Raw genomic sequence first — 21,668 nt, forward strand, 5'->3', positions numbered from 1 at the left:
AGTGTAGTCTAATAGCAACAGCAAAGAACATACCAAAGACATCACAATCACAACAACTTATCATTAAAAGAGTATACTCAACGCTCAAATCTTATTGATCATAATGAAGTCATAACAAACAAACACAGAGGCACATTTATATCTCCTCAATCAAACAGCAAGACGTAGCAGAGATTTCAATCCGATTACACGAAATGAAAGGTTTTCAAATTCCGAAATGAAGTCACCAGATCCAGAAGAAGAAGATTAAAAAAAAAAGCTAAAGTGATTTGGAGAAACCACCACGCTTCTGGTAACTAGCAACCTCACCATCATTGGGGAAAAAACCCATGAGTCTACCCGCTGAGTTCTGATACGCATACATGAAGCCCCCCATGAGCCCGATCAGTCCTCCAGTAACCATTGACGGACCTTTAATCCCAGGCTTAATCCCTACAAATTCGCCAGTTCCAAAAACACCAAATGAGCATATTATCAAACACAAAAGCATCAATTTCAACAGAGAAAGAGAGAGAGAGGTTTGTGGACCAGAGAGATAGCCGACGGTGACGGAGATGCCGGTGATAGTAGAGAAACGGAGGTAATCGAGGGTGCTGAAATTGCCGACGACTTTAGTAAACGCGGGATTCCGATCAACGACTGGGTATTGTGGCTTCTCCAAGGCAGTGATGTCAGTGTTCATCTTCGATCGATAAATCTACTACGAATCTCTGATTCTATCTTCTTCTTCTTCCTTCTTACTTCCGATCAAAATCTATTTCTAGGTTATATTCATTTCAACAGAAGCTTAGAGCTTCTACTTCGTCTAGAGGCTTTTGTCTTTGACTTATAATAACCTCTTTGTTGGGCTTTCTCGTCGCACACCGAATGGGCCCAAATTAAGAACATTAGCATCTCAGGATGTCCGTTGAAACCACTACTCAAGAATCAAGAATCAAGAATCAAGAATCATCACTATTTCAACTATAAACCATATCTAGATGTCTCGTCCATTTATCTCACACTAGTCGTTACGATCGTAACTCAAAGATCAGATTGCTCAACGTTACAAAAATGATATCCGCAATATTATCATTATATGTGGGATTTCTAAGGATATGTATATAGATAAAGGAAAAACGGAGATATATCTTGTTTCTTATTCGATCAATGGTTTAAATTCTAACTACGTACTTATATTCTATAGTTGTAAAATTTTGATATATTATGTGCGCTGATTTCAATATTTTGTGTATGTGTGTGTGTCTAATTGTATATATAGACCATTTATTCATGTTAGCTAGTAATTTGAGAATATTTCAGTTTGAATAAGATCAGATTAAAATCAAGTGTTTTAACTTGTATTTGAATTAAAATGGACTTGAAACTTTGATTAAATATATAATTTAAGATCAACTTTTATAAATAATAGTAATAAATTTGTACTTGAATTTATATTCTCTTAAAAAACAATGATTGAATGTCGTCGACACTTTAGTTTCTATCTCTCTTTTATCTCAATTATTGCTGACATATATAAGAGTACTGAATCGAATACGATGCAACTAGGTTTTGAATTTTCATAGATTTCTTTTTTGAATAAATCGCCAACAAAAGCAAAGCTGCAAAATCAGGGTTTCAACATGCGCAAGCGGAGCCCAACTGAAGTCGCATTTCAAGTCTGTCCCTTAACCAATCAAGACATGTTTACCATACCTTTTTTTTAAGGTGAAGTTAAGTTTGAAATAATTAACAATTAAGTATATGTGAACATGTATTTATTTATAATTGCCATGCCTTTATACAGAGTATACATATTAATGAACAGTTTGGCATAGCCAAATGTTGTAAGAACAAACTTTGGTCATTTTTGTTAGTCTTAGTAATTTGGTATAGTTTAAGCGCATGTGTGTTGACAGTAAGACACCTTTATCTATCTTCTTTCTTTTCTGCTATGAGTGTATCTATCTTACTATTGATTTTGGTTGTGGAGAAGTTACTGTATATATAAACATAAACATATATATAGAGGAACTAGAGAAAGGCTGATCAACTTTACATATGGGTAAGTAAAGACTTGAGGAATAATATGGTAAGCATCAACAAACACAAGAACCAATAACTCAATCAGTAGATCGATAGGTATCATCATCGTAAAATAAAATATGGCATAAAATCATGAACTTGGAAATAATTAATATATATATGATTGCCATTTTAACCATACATATCACCACCACCTACAAGACTCTTTAAAGGAGCATACTGACCCAAAAAAAGGTTATACATACATATTTATAAACTAAAAGTAAAGAAAAAAGATGGAGGAACAAATTTTAGAGGTGAAGAGATGTATCAACGTCGTCATATCGATCAAACCCACCCATCTTCTTATCGTCTTTATTTGGCCACTGATGACAAAAGCTTGGCTTTTCGATGGATTCAGAGGTGGAATGAGGGCATAAGGAGAGGGAGAGAAGCTGCTGTGACGAGGATGTTTGAGAGTTTAGAGGTAGAAACTGGAAGAAACCAAAACTCGTGGGTTCGCTGTAATATTGCAAGATGTTGTCTTGGTGGTTAGGTTTAGGGTTAAGGAGCTCTCGCTCGGCTCTCAGCTCTCTTGCTCTTTGAAGCTGTCTGAATCTTTCTTGAAGCAAGACGATGGAAGACTGGATGACCATTTGTTCTTTTCGGTCTCTTGCCATTGAACTCATGACGTACAAAAGTATGAATATTAGGTGGTATAATGATATATATGAGTCGTTGAGAGTGTTTACTAGGGTTTGGGGCCATGTTCTACGTGTGTTGTTGCCTATTTATATACGGAGGAAAAAGGTCGAAATATTCTGATTATTTAATCTGCATGAGAATATTATACAAATAAAATAAAAAGTATATAGGGTTGTTGAGTAGTTCGATGAAATTCCGAAAGGAAGAGAATCAGGAGTAAAGTGGGAAGAGAACAAGAGGAAGAAGGCAAAAGGGACAATCTAAGGATTGTAAAAAGAGAATGTATAATGTGTGAGTGGGAGATTTGCATTTATATTTCTTTCTTTCTTTTTTTAAAGAAAATTTATAAGTAACAAAAGATAAATGAAAAAAGTTGGCCAAAGTAGAAAATGGTTGGGAGGAAAATGACAAGAAGAATGTTTGAAGGGAAGCACATGGATTGGTTTGTTTGGATGATTATTGTGAGATATATAAACCCCTTTTTTCATGCTCCCCACTTACCTCCCTCTACGGGCTCTTTTTATTTCAAATATGCAAAACTTTTTTATAGAGTATTTAATTCTCATTGGGGATTGTCTTGTTAATGTTTGATTTGATTTGGTTGTAACTTCTACGTAGCATAAGGGCAACATTATTGCAAGTATCTTAAAACTGAAAATGGGGATCTTAGCACAGTGTTCTGTATCTTATATAAGATACAGAACACTGTGCTAAGATCCCCATTTTCAGTTTTAAGATGCTTGCAATAATGTTGGTCTAACAAAAGTTTTCAATTATAAATATATTGTCAATATATATTGAACCAAAATTTCTAACCATGCACATGAACTATCTAGAAGACTAATCTATGTTTACAGTCGTATTTTTTCTCTAAAATTTGAATATATACGTTCGAGTTTTCTATATAGAAACACGAAATGAGGTTTTAATATTCCATGGAGAAAAAACGTGAATAAGAAAAGGGAATGACAAAAGGGTTTAGGAGAGATTTTGGTGGCTTGGGAGATGGTGAAATGGAGCCACTTCTTTGTCTCTACATCAAATCTTCTCTCGGTGGAATTTAAAGTTAATATTATTTGGCATTCTTCAGTTTTAAAATGAAAACACACTTTAAAGAAAAGTTGTTAATGGTTTATATAAATTAGTTGATCCACTTTTATAAGTTTTAACTTCTTATGATTTGGCAAGGAGGAAAAAGTAATATGAAAAAGTGGGCCTAATGTATTGATAAAATGACAAAAGGAGTTCAATAGAGTAGGGAATAATTATTAATTATCAGCACATATTTATATGAGATGTGTGTTTTGTTTTCTTGAGTTTTGTTTGACTGATAAATTATTGTGAAAAAGACCACTCGTTTTTACACAAAAGACATTCTCTCTCGATCTCCTCGTTTTATCTCTCGATCCAAATGCAGCTCTAAGCTCCATCCCCATAATGAAAAAAACATCCATGCATGTAACATATATTTACCAAAGTAAAATATAAATGTATTATATACGTACGTGATCAATATATCTATGATGCGCAAAGCCGAGGGAAACATTATTTACGTTTGATATGAAGTCTCAAACATACATACACCCATGTATCATGTAAAATTTAATAATCCGATTCTACCACACGTGTACGTTGGAATTTTACTTCATAGTAAGATTGTAAACCCACATTAGTTGGTCCACATAGTACAAAACTTATCTTACATATATATCATATCAATAATACACTGCCTTATAAGTAATGTATCACTCTTTGATTTTGATATAAGATATAAATTGGTAAATATGTATTGTTGTTACAAACCTCTAGCTAGAGTCTATATATCTAGCTAATGAGAAAGAAAAGGAAAGAAAAAAAGCGAGACAGTATACCTACAAAACGGAGCGGGTTGAAAAAGAGGAAGTGGACAATGAGGGGGATGCAAAGTTTGAAAGGCACATCAAAAGTGGTGGGAGCAAAAGTTTGTCGTCAAGCAATTGGAATGTAATGGCATGCATACACCAAAGCTGAAGATGCTACGACGTTTAGGATTTGGATTTACATTGTGTTTTTTCCTCTGCTTCGGTATCTGCGAAGTTTTCGATAATGCTCTGATTTGGTGACAAGCCCAATTAGATAGATGGTTAATTATAATTATAAGTGATCGGATGGGACAAAACATAAAACGTCTTTAGATTAGTTGAGAGAGATTAGAGACAAAGCGTGCCATTTCTGGTAAAACCATTACAACCACTCTTACGTAAAAAGAATACATTATGTTTTCTTCTTTTTTTTTTTTTTTTTTTTTAACTTTCGTTCTTTCTTTTTTACCCTCCTCCATGAGTCCATGTTGTGAACTTGTGATTTATTCAGGTCTATTCTTATCATGTTCATTCTAAATTTGGCTACGCACCTAAATCATTTTTAACATAATGGGCTGATAAGCCCAGTGGAGCCTGTTGGAAAAGAATAATTCAGTATTTAGCATTGTTTTGCTCTATTAAGGGCTTGAGTTTTGTTTGTTTTCCGAAAAGTGTAGAAACTTTTTCTAATTTTACAATCTAGACCCTCCGTCTCCTCTTTTCAGTTTCAGACAGAGACACCAATCTAAAATTCCAAGTTTTTCCAATTTAGACGTGAATCTCCGCTTGAAGGATTGGAATTTCTGGGACTCTACGACGGAATCTGTAAGTTCCGATCATATTCACGAGGATCTCGTTCTATCTCCATAGATTTTAGGTGATCTCTTTGTCTGGCGGATTCAATTAGGGATTCTCTTTTGCTGATTTGATTGCTATCGAGTTTTGAATTGTTCGATTTTGGGTTTAGCGGATTGCTATAGTTTGATCAGAAGAAGGGTAATGGAAGGAGAGAAGCTGATAGAAGATCGCGGCTTTTTGGCTGCTCCTTTGACCTTCTTCGTCGTCGTCGTCTTCCAGTTGCTATCTAAGTGGCTTGACCAATTGAAGAAGGTAAAAAAGATTCAACCTTTGGTGTTTTCATATCCACCCCGAACAATCCAATTCAAATTCCCCTTTTTTCTTATATCTCTCTAGAAAGGGTCGAAGAACACGACGGAATCAGAGCTACGGTCCGAAATTAAGCAGCTTTTGAGAGAGGCTAGTGCATTGTCTCAGTAAGAAGCCCTTTGTTTTTTGTTTTGTTCTAGTGATTAATGAAAAGGAAGGTGAGTGGTTGAAAAAACCATGTGAAATGTGTTGATCAGAGAGTTTATCTATGTTTCTCAATCGCAGGCCAGCCACTTTTGCTCAAGCGGCAAAACTTAGGAGGTCAGCAGCTACTAAGGAGAAAGAACTTGCACAGTGTGAGTATGCATTCATATTAGCTCTACATTGTTATTGATGGCTTAGTGAGCGTAGAGTTTACGATATTTAGACAAAATATGATGCTACAGTTAGTTAGTTAGCTTTAGAAATGAAAATTATCTGGTAGCAGCTATACCTTCTTATTAGAGCATGGCATCATCATGGTCTGGTATATACCTAGTAATGCCTCTATTTTGATATTCAGATCTGGAACAGCATAACAAAGAAATTAATCTCTCATATGATCTGTATGGAAAGGCTCTGCTTGCTTCAAAGGTAACTTGAGTGGTGTGTTTAAGCTCCTTTTCTTTCCAAAACTCTTGAATGAGCTGTGCTAAGAACTTTGTCTCTAGGTTGTAATATACCTAATCTTAGTACTTTGGTTCTGGAGGACTCCGATTGCCATTATCGCCAAGCAACTTGTTCAACCGTTTGGTGAGTAGTTTTTTTTTTTCTTTTTTTTTTTGCGGTTTAAAGCTTGTTTTGGCATATAACACATAGGTTTAAAAAAAAAAACTGAATGTGGTGTGCTTCACAGGAACTTTGTTATCTTGGGGAACAGGAGGTCACTTGACAGGCCATGTGTTGGTAAGTTCCTTCCTCTCAATCCATTTCTTTGTACTTGTGAGAATGATAGTGTAATTTGTTGGGTGAAAATGCAGGTTGGGATCATACCATGGCTGATACTCTCAACCAGAGTGAGCAAATATGTGTGTAGGTTCGTGGAGTTCTAAATCACATCCCTTAAGAAGAGTGGAGATCAATGGTTTGAGTTTAAAGCTGTAGCGTTTTAGGAGACACTTGACTTGAGTTCTAAATCAACAATTTTTTTGTATATTTATCATATGAATCTTAATCTCAAAATTGGTTTGTTGGATTTTACTTACATACAACAAAGTGATTTGGTTTTCAGAGTTGGGTAAAAACGTTGTTACTCTTGAAGGAGTGAGTCCCTATAAGTGTCCACAATGTGAGAACTAATCATCATCACAGCACATTGTCTCCACTACTCTTCCCCTATACGTGTTGTCAATTTTTAACACCGACTTGTGTATAAATCAGATTCAAAAGACGCGTGTACTTATTCAACACGCTGCAAATGCATGTGGTTCATTAAGGATGTTGCATTATATCGCCGGAAATGGAAGAAACAAAAAAATAAAGGAGAAAACGTAACACTTTAATTTACTACTACTAAACAAAAAAAAAGTGGGTAAGCTAAAGCTAGCATGGTGAAGGTAACAACGCACTATAGTTTAATTGGAGAATCTTATAGCAATTAAATTTAGAGCATCATTATAATATCCACTTCCACCAACCACCCTCACCAGTCACCAACACTCACTAGCGGAGTGTGTTTATCTCTTAATTAATCAAAGGAACACAACTTAAATCCTATGTTGTTTGATAGGAAAGGAACGTGCACGTGTCACATCATCCACACTTGTCTTTCTAAATCAAAGAAACTTGATTGGATTTGGCTCAAGAGTTTAATAAGACAGAACTAAAAAGAAGTGTTAGGTTTGAGGTCTAATTGGGAGATGGGAAGTGCAATAAATAACAGGGAAGGAGATTTCGAAGTTCATTAAATAGTGTGTGTGTATGTGTATGTGTATGTGTATGTGTGTGTGGGCATCCAAAGTAGTCCCATCTTAAAATAATTCAAAAGCCATCGCCCATCGGGATATATCAATCTCCTCTTCTTTCAACTCTCCTAAAGAACATTAAAAGACAAAACATGGAGCATCGTAATTTAATTTAATCCTAAAGCTTGATTGTGTGATATTTCACTTTCGTGTCTTTATGGGATGAGTGGGGATGTTAGAACATGTATGTGTGTGTGTGTGTGTTTTGGGGTTGTGATGAGAACCCACGTTTCAATTGAATGCATCTCATTATACGTATTTAACGTCTTGAAGAACTTTTCTACCACTTGGCAGATTTAGGAAACTATGTTTCTCGTGTACTTTCAATGAGTATCATATTTACATACTGCAATTCACGCTAAAGACCAACAAGTCAAGACAAAATGAGATCATTGTGAAGGTAAAAAAGAGTTTACTAGATAAACATTGTGGACATCACATCATGTAGTAAAGCTAAGAGTACGTAGATTCAATATGACCATCAAGTGAATTCATTCTACTTTTTTTTCTAAAAAGATAGTGAAAAGTGAAACACATGGTGGTAATAGTGAACATCTTTTTAAAATTTTTGAAGAAATTGATTACAATAATTTTATAATAGGTGGTGAATTGATAACATAATATGCCATCATCTATGTACGTAACTCATGGATCAAGACTTTTCTTATATTGATTGATATTTCTGAATATTTCATTCTTTTTTTCACTGAATTATTGTGGATATCCTTTTTTATTTATTTTACTAAATAATCCAGAAAAATTATGGTTTGTCCAGCTTTATTTTACACTAGAACTAGTAGCAAACTTACTTGTGAACACACCACTCAGTTTTGGTGATATTTTTCAATAAAGGAATAGGGACCCCAAGCGATGGTGAAGTTAAAGCAAGAAGCTCTTCTCTCTATTTAAGGCCTTGAGCCGACTAAATCACTCTATTTCTCTCTTGTCTCTACGGAACCTGTCTTGTCCCAAAAATCCGATTTTGAGAGTACAAACTGGGATTTACTTGAGAGTGGGGAGGTCAGACCACTGATAGCAAGATGAAGCTTATTGATGGAAGACTTAGGCTAACGGAGCTGCTCTTACGGATCTCCATCAGTGTCCTCTCTCTTCTTGCGCTTATACTGATTGTTACAGATTCTGAGGTCAAGCTTATCTTCACAATCAAGAAGGCGGCCAAGTACACCGATATGAAGTCGGTCGTGTAAGCTTCTCAAGAACCCATTTAAAAATTCTAGTAATCCAACACCATTTCACTTGAGGGAGATGACAAATTTGGCAACTTTTTTCTTGTTCTTGTTTGGATGCAGGTTCTTGGTGGTCGCTAATGGGATAGCTACGGTTTATTCTTTGTTGCAATCAGTTCGTTGCGTGGTTGGTAAGATGAAAGGAACCGTTTTGTTCAGCAAGCCTCTTGCTTGGACCATTTTCTCTGGTGATCAGGTGAGTTTTAGTTTGTGTTTCGCTTTATCCCTACATTTTGTTGCCAAAATTAGTGATTTGAGTAGTGATATTAGTGGCTTTTGCTTTGTCCATTTTGAGATCTCGGGTGTCAAAATTAGAGAAAAGTAGGGTACTATGTTGAAAAGTCTCTAAGCATTAAATGGGTTTGGTTGGATATTAGAAATTGAATAACTTTATAGGTAGGAATGTTGCTTTCTTGTTTGCATTCGAAAATTGAATCTAGGAGACGGAAGTTTTGTTGGCATTTAAGAGTGTGTAGTTGCAGCAATGTAATATGGTGTGATTTGGATGAGCAGGCGCTGGCGTACTTGAGTGTAGCGGCCATAGCAACAACAGCAGAGTCTGGTATGATTGCAAGGGAAGGAGAGGAAGACCTCCAATGGATAAAGGTGTGCAATATGTATGGCAAGTTCTGTAACCGAATGACTGTAGGAGTCGCCAGCGCCTTGTTTGCCTCCATTGCTATGGTTTTCATCTCCTGCATTTCTGCTTTTAGTCTTTTCCGCTTGTATGGTGCGACAAAAGACCGCAGAACCTCGCCGTGGTGAAATGCGAATGCGCTTTGTCTTTAGTAGTGTTTAAACATGTTGTTAAGAAACAAATAGTTATAAAAAAAAAGTGTAGGCTCTTGTTTTCTTCTTCTTTTTCTTGATGATGTTCTCTATGTGACAAAATCATATGTAAAACTGGACTGATATGTTCTCTCTGTCAATGTGCTATATATATATCCTGTGATAACAACATGACTATGATAAGTTTTGCTTTGTAACCTCTTTACGGTAAAGAGTGTACTGCTTCTATACTATACCCTCATCATATTGCTTCCCCAGTAGTCAATATAGTTATGTGTAGGGAAGAGCACACCCAAGTCTTCCTAATGTCCTATGGTGTGGAGTTCATTAGGGTTATTGACTTCAAAGCTGGTCCTCGTAGTGTTTCTCCTTTACACCGACCTATATATATATTGCAATTCTAATTATATAATTAGGCCCTCCTTACCAGGCCCGTTTTGCCATTTATGTTTTGGACTATTCAAGGTTTTTGAGTTCATCTCTCTCTCTCTCTCTCTCGGTCGTCGTTGTGATCAAACGAAAGGTAAACAAAGACTTCTTCATTTTCTGATTTAAATACTGTCTTTTAAATATTTCTTTCACTTACGTTAGGGTTCTTCATCCTTTTGGTTTAGAACAATTCCCAAACTTCAGCATCAGTGGGTTGCTCTCGAGGGAACTTCCACAATTTCGAAGATCCTTCTCAGAGGTTTGTTCCTAATTCACTCACAATTGATTCTTCCAGTTTGGGTTTTTGTGTATTTCTCTTCTGTAAATTTCTGCTGAAATTGATTTGAAGAAAAGTTTCTTTGAATCTTCGTTTGCCTAATTATCATTGATTTCTAGTTGAGACAACGAGCATCGCTTCAAAAAATTAAGGCTTTTGAATATTTTTTCATTAGCTATGTTGTAGTCTCTTCTATCTTCGTCTATGTATTAGCAGTAGCTGCTTAATTGATTGATTTTCGTATTTGTTTCGTATCAGTTTTTGACGCCGTTCTGATATTCCGATAGCAACAAGCGTCTTTGATACAAATCCTTAATCGTTGCCCCTTTGCCTCCAAAGTTTCGGAATTGCAATTTCTGAATAGAAAGCGACATGTCGGAGAAGTTCTCGCCGACTTTGAGGCTTGGAGATCTCAGCGATTTCATAGCTCCGTCTCAAGCTTGTGTCATATCTCTCAAGGGTACAAAGCCCATAAATAAGAAGACTGATCGACCCCAGGTCCGAAATTTCCATGCTTTCCCTAAGATTTCTTTCTTTTTTGTTGTTTTGGTTGAATTTTCTCATTGTTTCTTCAACTAGTTACTTCTTGAGTCTCTCTCATTCTTTATATTGCTTGCTGCCTCTATTTTCTATTGATATGTCCACCAGCTAATAAAAGTGTTCCTCTTTGTATTTGAAGGTTGTGATTGCCCCAAAACAGGAACCTGAACCGGTCAAAATTTCTCTCAAGGATTGTTTGGCTTGCAGGTCAGTTCTTTTACTTACTGATTCTGAGTCGGTCTAGAGACTTTATAGAGTGTTAATTGTTTTCATATTCAATGGTACAGTGGCTGCATCACATCGGCTGAGACTGTTATGCTTGAGAAGCAAAGCTTAGACGAGTTTCTCTCTGCCCTTAGCAAAGGAAAAGACGTGATTGTGTCCATTTCCCCACAGTCCAGAGCTTCCATTGCGGTTCACTATGAGATCTCTCCTCTCCAGGTTTTCAAGAAGCTAACTACGTTTTTGAAGTCTCTGGGAGTTAAAGCTGTTTTTGATACAAGCTGCAGCAGAGACTTGGTACTTATTGAAGCTTGTAATGAGTTTGTGAGTCGTTACAAGCAAGCTCATTCTGAAGATGGGAAAAATTCACAGTCCTCTCTACCTGTGCTTTCCTCTGCCTGTCCTGGTAAGCAGATTTACTCTGTTTGACATAATCAAATGTGTCTCTGTGTGAGAGTAATGAGCAAAAAATTCTGTGTATTAAGGTTGGATATGTTATGCTGAAAAGCAGCTTGGCTCTTATGTTCTGCCGTATGTCTCTTCTGTTAAGAGTCCTCAGCAAACTATTGGAGTTGCTATCAAACACCATTTGTGTCAAGCGTTGGGACTCAGGTACTGTGGTACTCTTGAAAATTTGGTTAACATTTGGTTGGTTTCCTTAATTTTTTTATTTACTGGTGATCATTTCATGGAACTAGACTGAAGGAGGTGTACCATGTGACTGTGATGCCCTGTTACGATAAGAAACTCGAGGCAGCGAGAGATGATTTTGTCTTTGAAGATGGAGAACATGATAAGCTGACTGAGGTTGATTCCGTGCTGACATCTGGTGAAATCTTGGATTTAATAAAGGTGATATTGTGATAGAGATTAAACCCTGTTTTCATTGTAATTTTGCGTCCATCCGGCATAAAATGTGAATTTTTTAATGGATTATTGCAGTTGAAAGGAGTCGACTTCACAGAGTTGGAGGAATCTCCACTCGACAGATTGTAAGAAGGATCATTATTTCATCTTCTCTGCTTCTGAGTGATGAATTCATTTGAAGTAAAACATTTTAAATTTGCCATGCATGATCAGGCTGACAAATGTTACTGAGGAAGGACATCTTTATGGAGTAGCTGGGAGTTCAGGGGGTTATGCAGAAACAATATTCAGACATGCAGCAAAAACACTATTTGGACAAACTATTGAAGGTCCTCTGGAGTTTAAAACTCTCAGAAATTCTGATTTCCGTGAAGTGACTCTTCAAGTAAGTTCCTAGCCAGAAACAGTTTGAATATATCCTCATTACTCCCTGGTTTTGTCTCATGTTCGTCATCTTTTCTCTCGCAGTTGGAAGGTAAAACAGTGCTGAAATTTGCGCTGTGTTACGGTTTCCAGAACCTTCAGAATATCGTTCGGAGAGTGAAAACGCGCAAATGCGATTATCATTATGTAGAGATTATGGCGTGTCCTGCAGGTTCATCTTCTACTTGGCAGACCCTAGTTGAAAAACGTATCTTTTATGTTGAGTTATTAACAATTTCCAAAAATGCTGAATCTAAACAGGTTGCTTAAATGGTGGTGGGCAAATCAAGCCAAAGATAGGGCAGTCTCAGAAAGAATTGATCCACTCACTGGAAGCTACTTATATGAATGATACTGTAAGTTAGCCTGCAGTCTCTAAAATGATACTCTGCAGTCTCTAAATTCATTTTCTAACTAAGCTAATAATAACCTGCCTTTTGGATCCAGACTTTGATTACAGATCCATATCAGAATCCAACAGCCAAGAGATTATACGAGGAGTGGTTTAAAGAGCCTGGTTCTGACGAGGCCAAGAAGTACTTGCACACTCAGTATCATCCGGTTGTGAAAAGTGTTACGGCGCAGCTGAACAATTGGTAGACAAACCGGTGTTGAAATTTTTGACTGGCTAGGCAACAAAGACTGTTCTATATTTGTGTACTTAGATATAGGAGAAGAGAGAAGCTTTTTGCTCAAATCTTTTATATGTAAAAGACAAATCTCAACATTACATAAAAGTACAATGAACACGATCTTACTAAATACGAGTTTGTTTTGGTTTGGCCAGTAATAATAGTACATTGATACAAGCTCAACACTTTCACTCTATCACATATCAGTTACTGTGCGATAGAGGCAAGGAGCCTGTCCTTCAATTGTTCAGTAGTGCAGCCACCCTGAGGACGGATAGTGAATGTGTGAACCACACCCTCTTCTGTTACAGCGACATTGGAATCATGAGGCATAACTTCATTCTCCCTCAATGTTTGTACAACCTTTGAAACAGGATGAGTTTCCAACGGACAGCTTAGCCTCACCACTGCATCATCTTGCCTCTGTTGATAATCAACCTCTGCTGGAGTTATCTGATTACTCTCCCTCCTCTTCATAATCTGCTTCTCTGTTTCGTATACCCTGATTTTCTTCTGCATATCCGTGATGTATGTGATTGCGTCCGCAAGGAGCGAAGCCTTATCCATCTTGGAGATGTTAGGCACCACAGCTCTCAATGCATAGAATCTCTGGTTCAGCTTCTCCCTCCTCTGTCGTTCTGCTTCCACATGGTTTAGAGCCTCTTCTCTTCCATTTGCAGGTTTTCTCCCTCTCTTCCTCGGCTTTTGCTCGTCAGTTAGATACAATGTCTCATCTTTCCCTTGTTCATAAGGGTACACTTGATTGGAACTACCAATTGCTTGCACCTCATACGATTCCAAGGAAAAACCCGAGTCATCCTCTGTCTTGGGGGAGAAATTAATACTCATAGACCTTGGTTTAGCTCCACCAAGGCTCAATTGTCGACCAAAGATTTTGGGAGCTTCTTTAGCCTGAACAAAGTCAGAACCACCAAACACTGATTTAACCATCTCAATCACACTCTTATCTTCTGGAATATTTCTCAAAGAACCAAGCTCCACAACTCCACAATTCACAGGTACAGACAACACCGTCTGAAACCCAGCAGATCTAGCCAAGAAAGATCTAACCCTATAATAACTTAAGCAGCTAGGCAAATCTGCAGCCCAGAGAGGCTTCCCAGACACATAGGTTCCAGCAGGACCATACTTATTGGAATCACACCTAAAGGAAAAGTACAAAGAAGCTAGATAAAACATGTCGAGATCAGTAAGAGCCCCTGATTTCGCCAAACGAGGATCCTCATCTGAACCAACAAAGGACAAGTGAAGCTTGCGAAGCACACGTCTTTTGGTCTCATCTTGCTGAGAATAATCCTCTCCTGAAACCCCCTTATTGACACGGCAATGACCATCTCCCCAGATTAAGACACAACCATCTGAGCTATTAACGTTGGAAGCTAGCCAGAAAAGTGCATAGTCCCAGTCAGAGCCTTCAACAACGTGACGTAGCCCTTGCTGGAGATTGGAATCACTTGGCGGCGAAACTAGCTTGGCCAAGGCAGTGTTAGAAGCTGAAGCAGATGAGATGAAAAAGTCACAAGCTTCTGAGCCTATGGTGGATTCCACCATCGCCCGATCTTCCAAATTCTCCCAAAACTTTTGACCCATTTCTCCTGAAACGTTCATCGAAATGAATACTCAAAACTTCAAGGGTACAAAATTAAAAGGTATTGGGTTGAGAAATCGCCGCTTACAAAGGAGAAAAGGAGTCGATGGAGGTGTCGTGAGGAAGAATCACGTGTTTCTTGCTGGGGCTTTGATTTTAGGGTTTGCTGATGTAACAAGTAAATCCCTTTAACAAAAGACTTATCTCTGATTTCTATTACCGAGCCAAGGACTAATCAAAGAGAAGACAGAACCTGTACTTTTGATTCACTCAGATCTGTAGGAGTAGTGACTTGTCCTGAGATTGACGAAGAAAAGAGAAACGAGGAAGATGTGTGAATATGAGTTGAATTGTATTTAAATACTAAGGACATCAATTTCTTTTTCTATTGTTTGTAACCGCAAATTCATTTTCTTACAAACCAAACCAAAAGTAATAATTGTATTTTGTTGGATCAACCAACTAAGACATGATGGTCTACACTCTACAATCCACCTTCCGAATCAAACTAACCACATACGCCTATCAGGCTATCACTAATCGAAAAGAAGTGTTTGTACTAGTTGGTTAGATGAATCATGCACTGCACTATAATCTCAAGAGCATATTTACGTTGTTATACCAATATAAGATAAGATAATAAACTGCATCCAGTATATTTTGACACGAATTCTTACAAATATATAGACAAATAAAAACTTCTTCATTTCGCAAAACAATGATTTTGTATTTTTATTTGATTTACATGCATTTTTAACTGTTCATAGTAGTATCACTTAAGATTCAAAGATTTCTGAATTTTATTTTTTTTGACTAAATTAATATACTTTTAAGTAGTTTATCTAAATTTTTTTTTCGACTAAATTAATATGTAATATCTTATACAAATGCTTTCTTAGTTTTTCCATTTTTTTTTAAATTTGCACGCTAAATTATTATTATTATTATTAAATGTATAACAATGTTATTCCGAATGATTTTTCCGGATACAAATTTACTTACTTCCTAGTCCTAGATTGCTCACACAAACTTTCAGTAGCTAAAAAAAATGAAAACCAAATTTCTACACTATAACATACTAATTTAGCTTATTTTTCTTAATTGCACTTTTCCTTTTTTCTCTCAAACACCATTCAGCAATTATTAAGATAAAAGTTTAGGATAATTGCATTGACATAATTATTAGAGGCAATGTAAGTTTGGTCATAAGTAAAAAAGAGCATCACCGTGTAATCCGAGAAATCTAAAAGCACAGTGCTTTACAAAATTCCTTTTCCCCTGCTTCCCTAAATTTCTCAGGTCAATTTACTACAGATCCGACCTCACAAATTCCGACCGAGTTTGTTCAATTCTGATTAGATCTTTCTTCTAGCGAAACCCCCCCCCCCCCCCACAAGTACCCTTCGATCTTGTTTGCTGAAACTTCGATGCTGGCATTACCTTAGGGTTCTTCATCCTTTTGGTTTCGACTAATTCCCAAACTTCAGCATCAATGGGTCGATCTCGAGGGAACTTCCACAATTACGAAGACCCTACTCAGAGGTTTGTTCCTAATTCACAATTGATATATCCGATATGGGTTTTGGTGTATTTCTCTTTTGTAATTGCCAATTTCTGCTGAAATTGATTTGAATTCCAAGTTTCTTTGAATCTTCGTTTGCGCAATTATCGTTATTTCTAGTTGGGACAATGAGCATCGCTTCAGAATTGGGGCGTTTGAGTAATTCTCGTTAGCTATGTTATGTAGTCTCTTCTATCTTCAATCTATGTAATTAGCAGTATCTGCTGAATTGATTGAATTTCGAATTTGTTTGAATCTGCGTTGTGCTATAATCATTGCTTTTTTTAGTTGGGACAATGAATGTTGCTTCAAATTTGTAGCTTTTGAAAACTTTCAGTAGCTATAGTCTCTGCTATCTTCATCTTTGTGATTGTCTTTTTACTGTTGATGCTGACGGGAGAGAATTGTGTTTTGCGTTTTGGTTGCAGAACTAGGAAAAAGAAAAATGCCGCTAATGTGGAGAACTTTGAGTCGACATCTATGGGTACAAAATTATTATCAAGCTTTTTTCTTTGTTCTCCTCTCAAGATTCTACTTTTGTTCTAACATTTGTACCTGTGGAGACAGTTCCAGGTACTGAGGGAGGAGGGAAGTATAACTGCGATTATTGCCAGAAAGACATTACTGGCAAAATTAGGATAAAATGTGCTGTCTGTCCCGATTTCGATCTCTGTGTCGAATGTATGTCTGTTGGTGCAGAGATCACTCCTCACAAATGTGATCACCCTTACCGAGTTATGGTTAGTTTGCTTTCGCCTTTCCTGCTTTTTAGTTTGCAAAAAGTTTGACTCTTTGAGAAAGAGATGGATTTTCTCTATAATCGCATCATCTATGCTCAGTAGTAAATAGATCTTGTGGTTGAGTTCCAACATAACCAAGTATATTTCATTTGCTTTCTCAGGGAAATCTAACGTTTCCACTTATCTGTCCGGACTGGAGTGCGGATGATGAAATGCTTCTCCTAGAGGTACCACTACTTATATCATACTGATATGTGGTCTAGTATTTCTGTTTCTTTCTGTGAAAAGTGATTTCTTTTAATCTCTTAATTCAGGGACTTGAAATTTACGGCTTGGGAAACTGGGCGGAGGTTGCTGAGCATGTGGGAACGAAGAGTAAAGAACAGTGTCTCGAGCACTACAGAAACATTTATTTGAACTCGCCATTTTTCCCACTTCCAGTATGCTATATCTGTTAAAATAACATTAATCTCCCACAATATTGCTTAGCCTTTTGCAATGTATTGACCAGGGGACATACGTTTTATTTCCCAGGATATGTCACATGTAGCAGGGAAGAACAGAAAAGAACTTCAAGCTATGGCAAAAGGACGCATTGATGAAAAGAAAGGTGTGTGCTACTCTAATTTGATTGATGGTTGTGTGATTCTTCGTTGTGCGTGTTGCTATCTTATTTCTGATATTAATGTGGGTTTTTTTTTTTGGCAGCAGAGCAGAACATGAAAGAAGAGTACCCATTCTCTCCTCCTAAAGTCAAGTATGTCTCTTGTTCTTCCCAGATATATACAATACAGTGATATCCTATAATTTTCTAATCTTTTATCCAATTTTCTCACAGAGTTGAAGACACACAAAAAGGTGAGTCATTTGCTTGGTATGTTATCTGGTTCGAATATAGGTATGCTTGTTGCTGTGTCATGTACTTGCTCTAACTTACATCAGTCGTTATCTAGATCACCATCTCATAAATGGAATCAGCTACTTGTATTTAACAAGCTGATTGTGCATATTTTAAAAATCCAAAAACGGGTCCTTGTAATTATACTGGTATATATTTTCTCTCTTTTTCTATATTTTGACGTGCTTTGTGGTTAGAGTCTCATACAGACAGGAGTTTTGGAGGAAAGAAACCTGTGGCCCCTGCGGTAAACAACACTTTGGTTGAAATGAGTAATTACAACCAGAAAAGAGAAGAGTTCGACCCTGAATATGACAATGATGCTGAGCAACTCTTGGCTGAGATGGAGTTCAAAGAGACTGATACTCCTGAAGAACATGAGCTGAAGCTGCGTGTGTTGCGTATCTACTCGAAGAGGTACAGTGTTTAAGATAAAACGTTGAACAAAGTCTCTTCTCTTTGTCGCCCACTCTGACACAGATTAGTGTGATGTTTGTAGGCTTGATGAGAGGAAACGTAGAAAAGAATTCATAATAGAAAGAAACCTGTTGTACCCAAATCCCTTTGAGAAGGACCTGTCTCAGGAGGAGAAAGTGCAGTGTCGACGTTTGGACGTTTTTATGCGTTTTCATTCAAAAGAGGAGCATGAGGAGCTACTCCGTAGTGTTGTAAGCGAGTACCGCATGGTGAAACGGCTAAAAGATCTCAAAGTAAGGACATTGCTTCTCTCAAACTTTGAGTTTTGTTTCTTGATTGGATGTGGCTCACGGTTTTGAATTGGGTGGGGCAGGAAGCTCAAGTGGCAGGGTGTCGTTCGACGGCTGAAGCAGAGAGATATCTGGGGAGGAAGAGAAAGAGAGAGAACGAAGAAGGGATGAACAGAGGGAAAGAGAGCGGTCAATTTGGTCAAATTGTGGGGGAAATGGGATCTAGACCTCCTGTGCAAGCTTCATCAAGCTATGTGAATGATTTGGACCTGATTGGATTCACAGAGTCGCAACTTCTGTCTGAATCCGTGAGTGTCGAGATACTGAACAGTGTGAAAAAATGAGTTATTGTTATAACTGAAAGAAGAGTTGTTTGTTTTTGCAGGAGAAGCGTCTATGCAGTGAGGTGAAGTTGGTTCCACCGGTTTATCTACAGATGCAACAAGTGATGTCGCACGAGATATTCAAAGGGAATGTGACGAAGAAGTCGGATGCATATAGCCTGTTCAAGATTGAACCAACCAAAGTGGATCGAGTTTATGATATGCTTGTGAAGAAGGGCATTGCTCAACTTTAAAGGCTTGTGTAGTGTTGTATCATATATATATGTGTGAGCTCTGTTGAGTTATTTGTTGACATCACCTTGTTTATTACACCTTGTCAGAATTAGTTTATAATAGAAAAAACAATTAAGTTATCCACAGATTGTGAAAAGAGATAAGGTGAATGAGAGCCACACAATCTAAACACCAAATGTTTTAGTATATAACAAAGAATCTGAATCCTACAAGAAAAGGAAGAGGTGAGATGACGACGATGATGTCTCTCCCCAAAATGAAACTATCTTGCCTGCAACCTCACCTCCATTTTAGCAGTAGCAGATCATTAGCAGCAGCTCAAGCTTTTCCGAGCTCAACCATAACTAACAGAACATCATGTCTTGTTCGGTGCGGCTCAGCCAGAAGAAGATTAACTTCGAAAAGGAGCAGAAGCAGCAAGCTTGAAAAGGCACAACAACCTCTGGGTTTGGATCGACACTGGAGACATGCTGTGGTTGGTGGAGTCTCCGTAGGGTTGATGATGGCTTTGGTATTGGGAATGGATGCAGAGAAAGCTATGGCGCTTGGACCGGAAGGTCCTTTAATGGAAGAGTTTTGGGACAACGTGAGAAGGTACGGTCTTTACGCTCTCACGGTCAGTACCGGAGCCCTCTCCGCCGTCTTTGAGCCTATCTTTGAACTCCTCAAAAACCCAATCTCCGCCATTCTCATTCTGCTCATCTTAGGTGGAAGCTTCTATATCGTCTCCCAAGTTGTCTCCGCCATGATCGGTGTCAACGAGTTCGCTTATGATTACAGTTATTAACCAACTATAGTTTGTTTTGTTCTCTTCATAAGCATGCTCTTGTCTTTTTGATCTATTTATAAATTTTGTTACAGAATCAATCACATTTTATTTGTTGAGATAAGTTACACCAAGTCATGTACATTGTAAAAGCTCTTAGAAGATGTGAGAATTGGTTGTCAAATGTTTCAATCGTATCTGTAAGAATCTCCAGGCCGTCCGGCGACGTAATCCATCAGTGTCTCGCCGGTAGCTTCTTCTGAAAGCTGTTGGAAGCCACCGAAGGTGATTGCCATCGCCAAGAAGGCTGCAGTTGACGCAAACAGAGGCCAGAAATAGGCTAAAATGTTCACAATCCTTGGTGCTGCGTACACGAGCGACACCACAATCACGCTCACCATGATTGCCACCATGAAATGGAATCTGTATTCCATTAGCTTTGCTTGGATCTCCATTTCTTTGTGATTGAACTCGGTGAGAGAGATGTTAGAGGAGAGAGTAGGAAGATGTTGAAGCCAAAAGAACTCTGAAGATTGCAATTTATGAGGAAGGAGATTGAGATGGTTTTGATTTGAAAGTTGGTACCTTTGGCTTTGGCTTTGTTGATCAACGAACGCAAGTTCTCAAGTCTTTTTCAAGTGGCTGTGTGCTTGGTGAAGATTCCCTTTGTTTTACATTAGTTTAACCCACTAATCATGATTACTGACTTGAATACCCCTAAGTTTTAGAGGATGTGAAGGGACATAATCGTCATTCTAAGATTGATGCTTTTGTCCTAGAAATGGGTTTTGTCTCTTTTCCTCTCATATGATATGATTACCAAACAAAGACTTTGTGTAAGAGAATAAAGAAGGAATAAGGGATCACATCGCTTTGCAAAGTTTCTTCCTTTTCTTCATATACCAATGAAAAGGTATCATCCTCTTTGTACTTTACATTATAAAACTCCACATTTCATTACCACCAAGTAATTGATTAACATTAAGACTTTTAAACAAAAACTTATAACCATCAGAATAACTCTGACATTCTCCAATAATGGGTTTTCAAAAACAAACCCATTATAAGAACTGTATTGATCACTTTACATATCAGCAGTCAAAAGATCTTCTCAACACAAATTTTACAACTACTGGACTGAGTTGTTTACTTGTTATCAAAACTTCTCTCCCTTCTGCTACTCAGCTTCAAACCATAACGTGATTCATAATTATACAGCAAAACCACTATCAAAAGCTATCTACCTCTACTATTGTCTGCAAAGATGGCTTCCATTTCCGGTGAAACAAAATGCCTTGTGGATTTTGCCGCAGCAGGAGCTCGAGCTGTTTCCTTGTCAGAGTGATCTTTATGCACCGCTTCCTGCCAGTTTTGCTCTCAGGTGCATCCTGAGGTAACTCCTTGACCTTCTCTGTTGATGCCTCATCATCGGACCAGACATCTGTAACCTTGTTTCCATGCTTGCTGCGCAATGTGTGAATGCAGTTTCCCATGATTCATAGTTATGTGATGATACCATGAATCAAACAATTTATATTCAGCTCTTGGACCAACGTGCAGGCCATCATATGCCCACTAACCCTTTTCTTTATTATGGTCAGCTAATGTAGCAGCACTTGATAAACATATCTAGTTGCACATGCAAATGTCAAACAGGGTCTTAATATATTAATGAAACAGTAAATCAATAGAGCATGCTTTCTAGGAGGAAGGTAAGGTCAAA

General features: G+C 37.6%; 9 protein-coding genes across 14 annotated transcripts; 5 read left to right on the plus strand and 4 right to left on the minus strand.

Moving 5' to 3' along the window:
- Positions 1 to 63: 63 nt before the first annotated feature.
- Positions 64 to 767, minus strand: LOC17877645 (NADH-ubiquinone oxidoreductase 20.9 kDa subunit). Its single transcript, XM_006284744.2, has 2 exons — positions 529 to 767; positions 64 to 432 (listed from the first exon to the last, which is right to left on the minus strand). The coding sequence occupies exons 1-2, from the start codon at positions 680 to 682 to the stop codon at positions 260 to 262; spliced, it is 327 nt and encodes a 108-aa protein (XP_006284806.1). The 5' UTR covers positions 683 to 767; the 3' UTR covers positions 64 to 259.
- A 1,362-nt stretch (positions 768 to 2,129) lies between these two features.
- LOC17878139 lies at positions 2,130 to 2,947 on the minus strand. Its single transcript, XM_006286054.2, has one exon. It carries the CDS (start codon positions 2,691 to 2,693, stop codon positions 2,316 to 2,318), a length of 378 nt encoding a protein of 125 aa, XP_006286116.1. The 5' UTR covers positions 2,694 to 2,947; the 3' UTR covers positions 2,130 to 2,315.
- Positions 2,948 to 5,262: 2,315 nt separating this feature from the next.
- On the plus strand, positions 5,263 to 6,928 carry LOC17880758. Of its 2 annotated transcripts, none has more exons than XM_006282667.2 (8): positions 5,263 to 5,375; positions 5,518 to 5,660; positions 5,745 to 5,824; positions 5,943 to 6,013; positions 6,220 to 6,290; positions 6,368 to 6,449; positions 6,553 to 6,602; positions 6,677 to 6,928. In XM_006282667.2, exons 2-8 carry the CDS (start codon positions 5,550 to 5,552, stop codon positions 6,746 to 6,748), a joined length of 537 nt encoding a protein of 178 aa, XP_006282729.1. In that variant the 5' UTR covers positions 5,263 to 5,375; positions 5,518 to 5,549; the 3' UTR covers positions 6,749 to 6,928. The 2 variants fall into 2 exon arrangements, with proteins under 2 accessions (XP_006282729.1, XP_023634839.1); XM_023779071.1 differs by having other exon boundaries at positions 5,278 to 5,427.
- Positions 6,929 to 8,496: 1,568 nt separating this feature from the next.
- On the plus strand, positions 8,497 to 9,879 carry LOC17879129 (CASP-like protein 2B1). The gene is made up of 3 exons (XM_006284549.2): positions 8,497 to 8,864; positions 8,971 to 9,103; positions 9,421 to 9,879. The coding sequence occupies exons 1-3, from the start codon at positions 8,701 to 8,703 to the stop codon at positions 9,670 to 9,672; spliced, it is 549 nt and encodes a 182-aa protein (XP_006284611.1). The 5' UTR covers positions 8,497 to 8,700; the 3' UTR covers positions 9,673 to 9,879.
- A 254-nt stretch (positions 9,880 to 10,133) lies between these two features.
- Positions 10,134 to 13,244, plus strand: LOC17879973 (protein NAR1). 2 transcript variants are annotated; one of them, XM_023778296.1, is made up of 12 exons: positions 10,134 to 10,219; positions 10,311 to 10,384; positions 10,661 to 10,900; positions 11,082 to 11,149; positions 11,230 to 11,570; positions 11,650 to 11,776; positions 11,863 to 12,016; positions 12,107 to 12,156; positions 12,245 to 12,416; positions 12,500 to 12,626; positions 12,716 to 12,810; positions 12,902 to 13,244. In XM_023778296.1, the coding sequence occupies exons 3-12, from the start codon at positions 10,775 to 10,777 to the stop codon at positions 13,052 to 13,054; spliced, it is 1,413 nt and encodes a 470-aa protein (XP_023634064.1). In that variant the 5' UTR covers positions 10,134 to 10,219; positions 10,311 to 10,384; positions 10,661 to 10,774; the 3' UTR covers positions 13,055 to 13,244. The 2 variants fall into 2 exon arrangements, with proteins under 2 accessions (XP_023634064.1, XP_006285731.1); XM_006285669.2 differs by lacking the exon at positions 10,134 to 10,219 and having other exon boundaries at positions 10,281 to 10,384.
- Positions 13,140 to 15,010, minus strand: LOC17880390 (transcription factor bHLH3). The gene is made up of 2 exons (XM_006282903.2): positions 14,784 to 15,010; positions 13,140 to 14,702 (listed from the first exon to the last, which is right to left on the minus strand). Exon 2 carries the CDS (start codon positions 14,695 to 14,697, stop codon positions 13,294 to 13,296), a length of 1,404 nt encoding a protein of 467 aa, XP_006282965.1. The 5' UTR covers positions 14,698 to 14,702; positions 14,784 to 15,010; the 3' UTR covers positions 13,140 to 13,293.
- A 1,068-nt stretch (positions 15,011 to 16,078) lies between these two features.
- On the plus strand, positions 16,079 to 19,302 carry LOC17877715 (transcriptional adapter ADA2b). Of its 4 annotated transcripts, none has more exons than XM_006285314.2 (12): positions 16,079 to 16,237; positions 16,685 to 16,740; positions 16,824 to 16,996; positions 17,158 to 17,223; positions 17,311 to 17,436; positions 17,531 to 17,606; positions 17,705 to 17,753; positions 17,835 to 17,854; positions 18,092 to 18,311; positions 18,394 to 18,604; positions 18,685 to 18,909; positions 18,987 to 19,302. In XM_006285314.2, the coding sequence occupies exons 1-12, from the start codon at positions 16,188 to 16,190 to the stop codon at positions 19,176 to 19,178; spliced, it is 1,464 nt and encodes a 487-aa protein (XP_006285376.1). In that variant the 5' UTR covers positions 16,079 to 16,187; the 3' UTR covers positions 19,179 to 19,302. The 4 variants fall into 4 exon arrangements, with proteins under 4 accessions (XP_006285376.1, XP_023635198.1, XP_023635197.1 ...); XM_023779430.1 differs by having other exon boundaries at positions 18,104 to 18,311; XM_023779429.1 differs by having other exon boundaries at positions 17,708 to 17,753.
- Positions 19,303 to 19,377: 75 nt separating this feature from the next.
- LOC111829657 lies at positions 19,378 to 20,046 on the plus strand. Its single transcript, XM_023779432.1, has one exon. It carries the CDS (start codon positions 19,409 to 19,411, stop codon positions 19,964 to 19,966), a length of 558 nt encoding a protein of 185 aa, XP_023635200.1. The 5' UTR covers positions 19,378 to 19,408; the 3' UTR covers positions 19,967 to 20,046.
- On the minus strand, positions 20,030 to 21,624 carry LOC17880210. The gene is given in 3 exon segments (XM_023779433.1): positions 20,030 to 20,471; positions 21,004 to 21,055; positions 21,190 to 21,624. Coding segments are annotated over 3 exon segments (639 nt in total). The 5' UTR covers positions 21,439 to 21,624; the 3' UTR covers positions 20,030 to 20,133.
- Between the last annotated feature and the right edge of the window lie 44 nt (positions 21,625 to 21,668).

This window comes from Capsella rubella, unplaced genomic scaffold (assembly GCF_000375325.1).
Source record: "Capsella rubella cultivar Monte Gargano unplaced genomic scaffold, Caprub1_0 scaffold_7, whole genome shotgun sequence".
Taxonomy (NCBI): domain Eukaryota; kingdom Viridiplantae; phylum Streptophyta; class Magnoliopsida; order Brassicales; family Brassicaceae; genus Capsella; species Capsella rubella.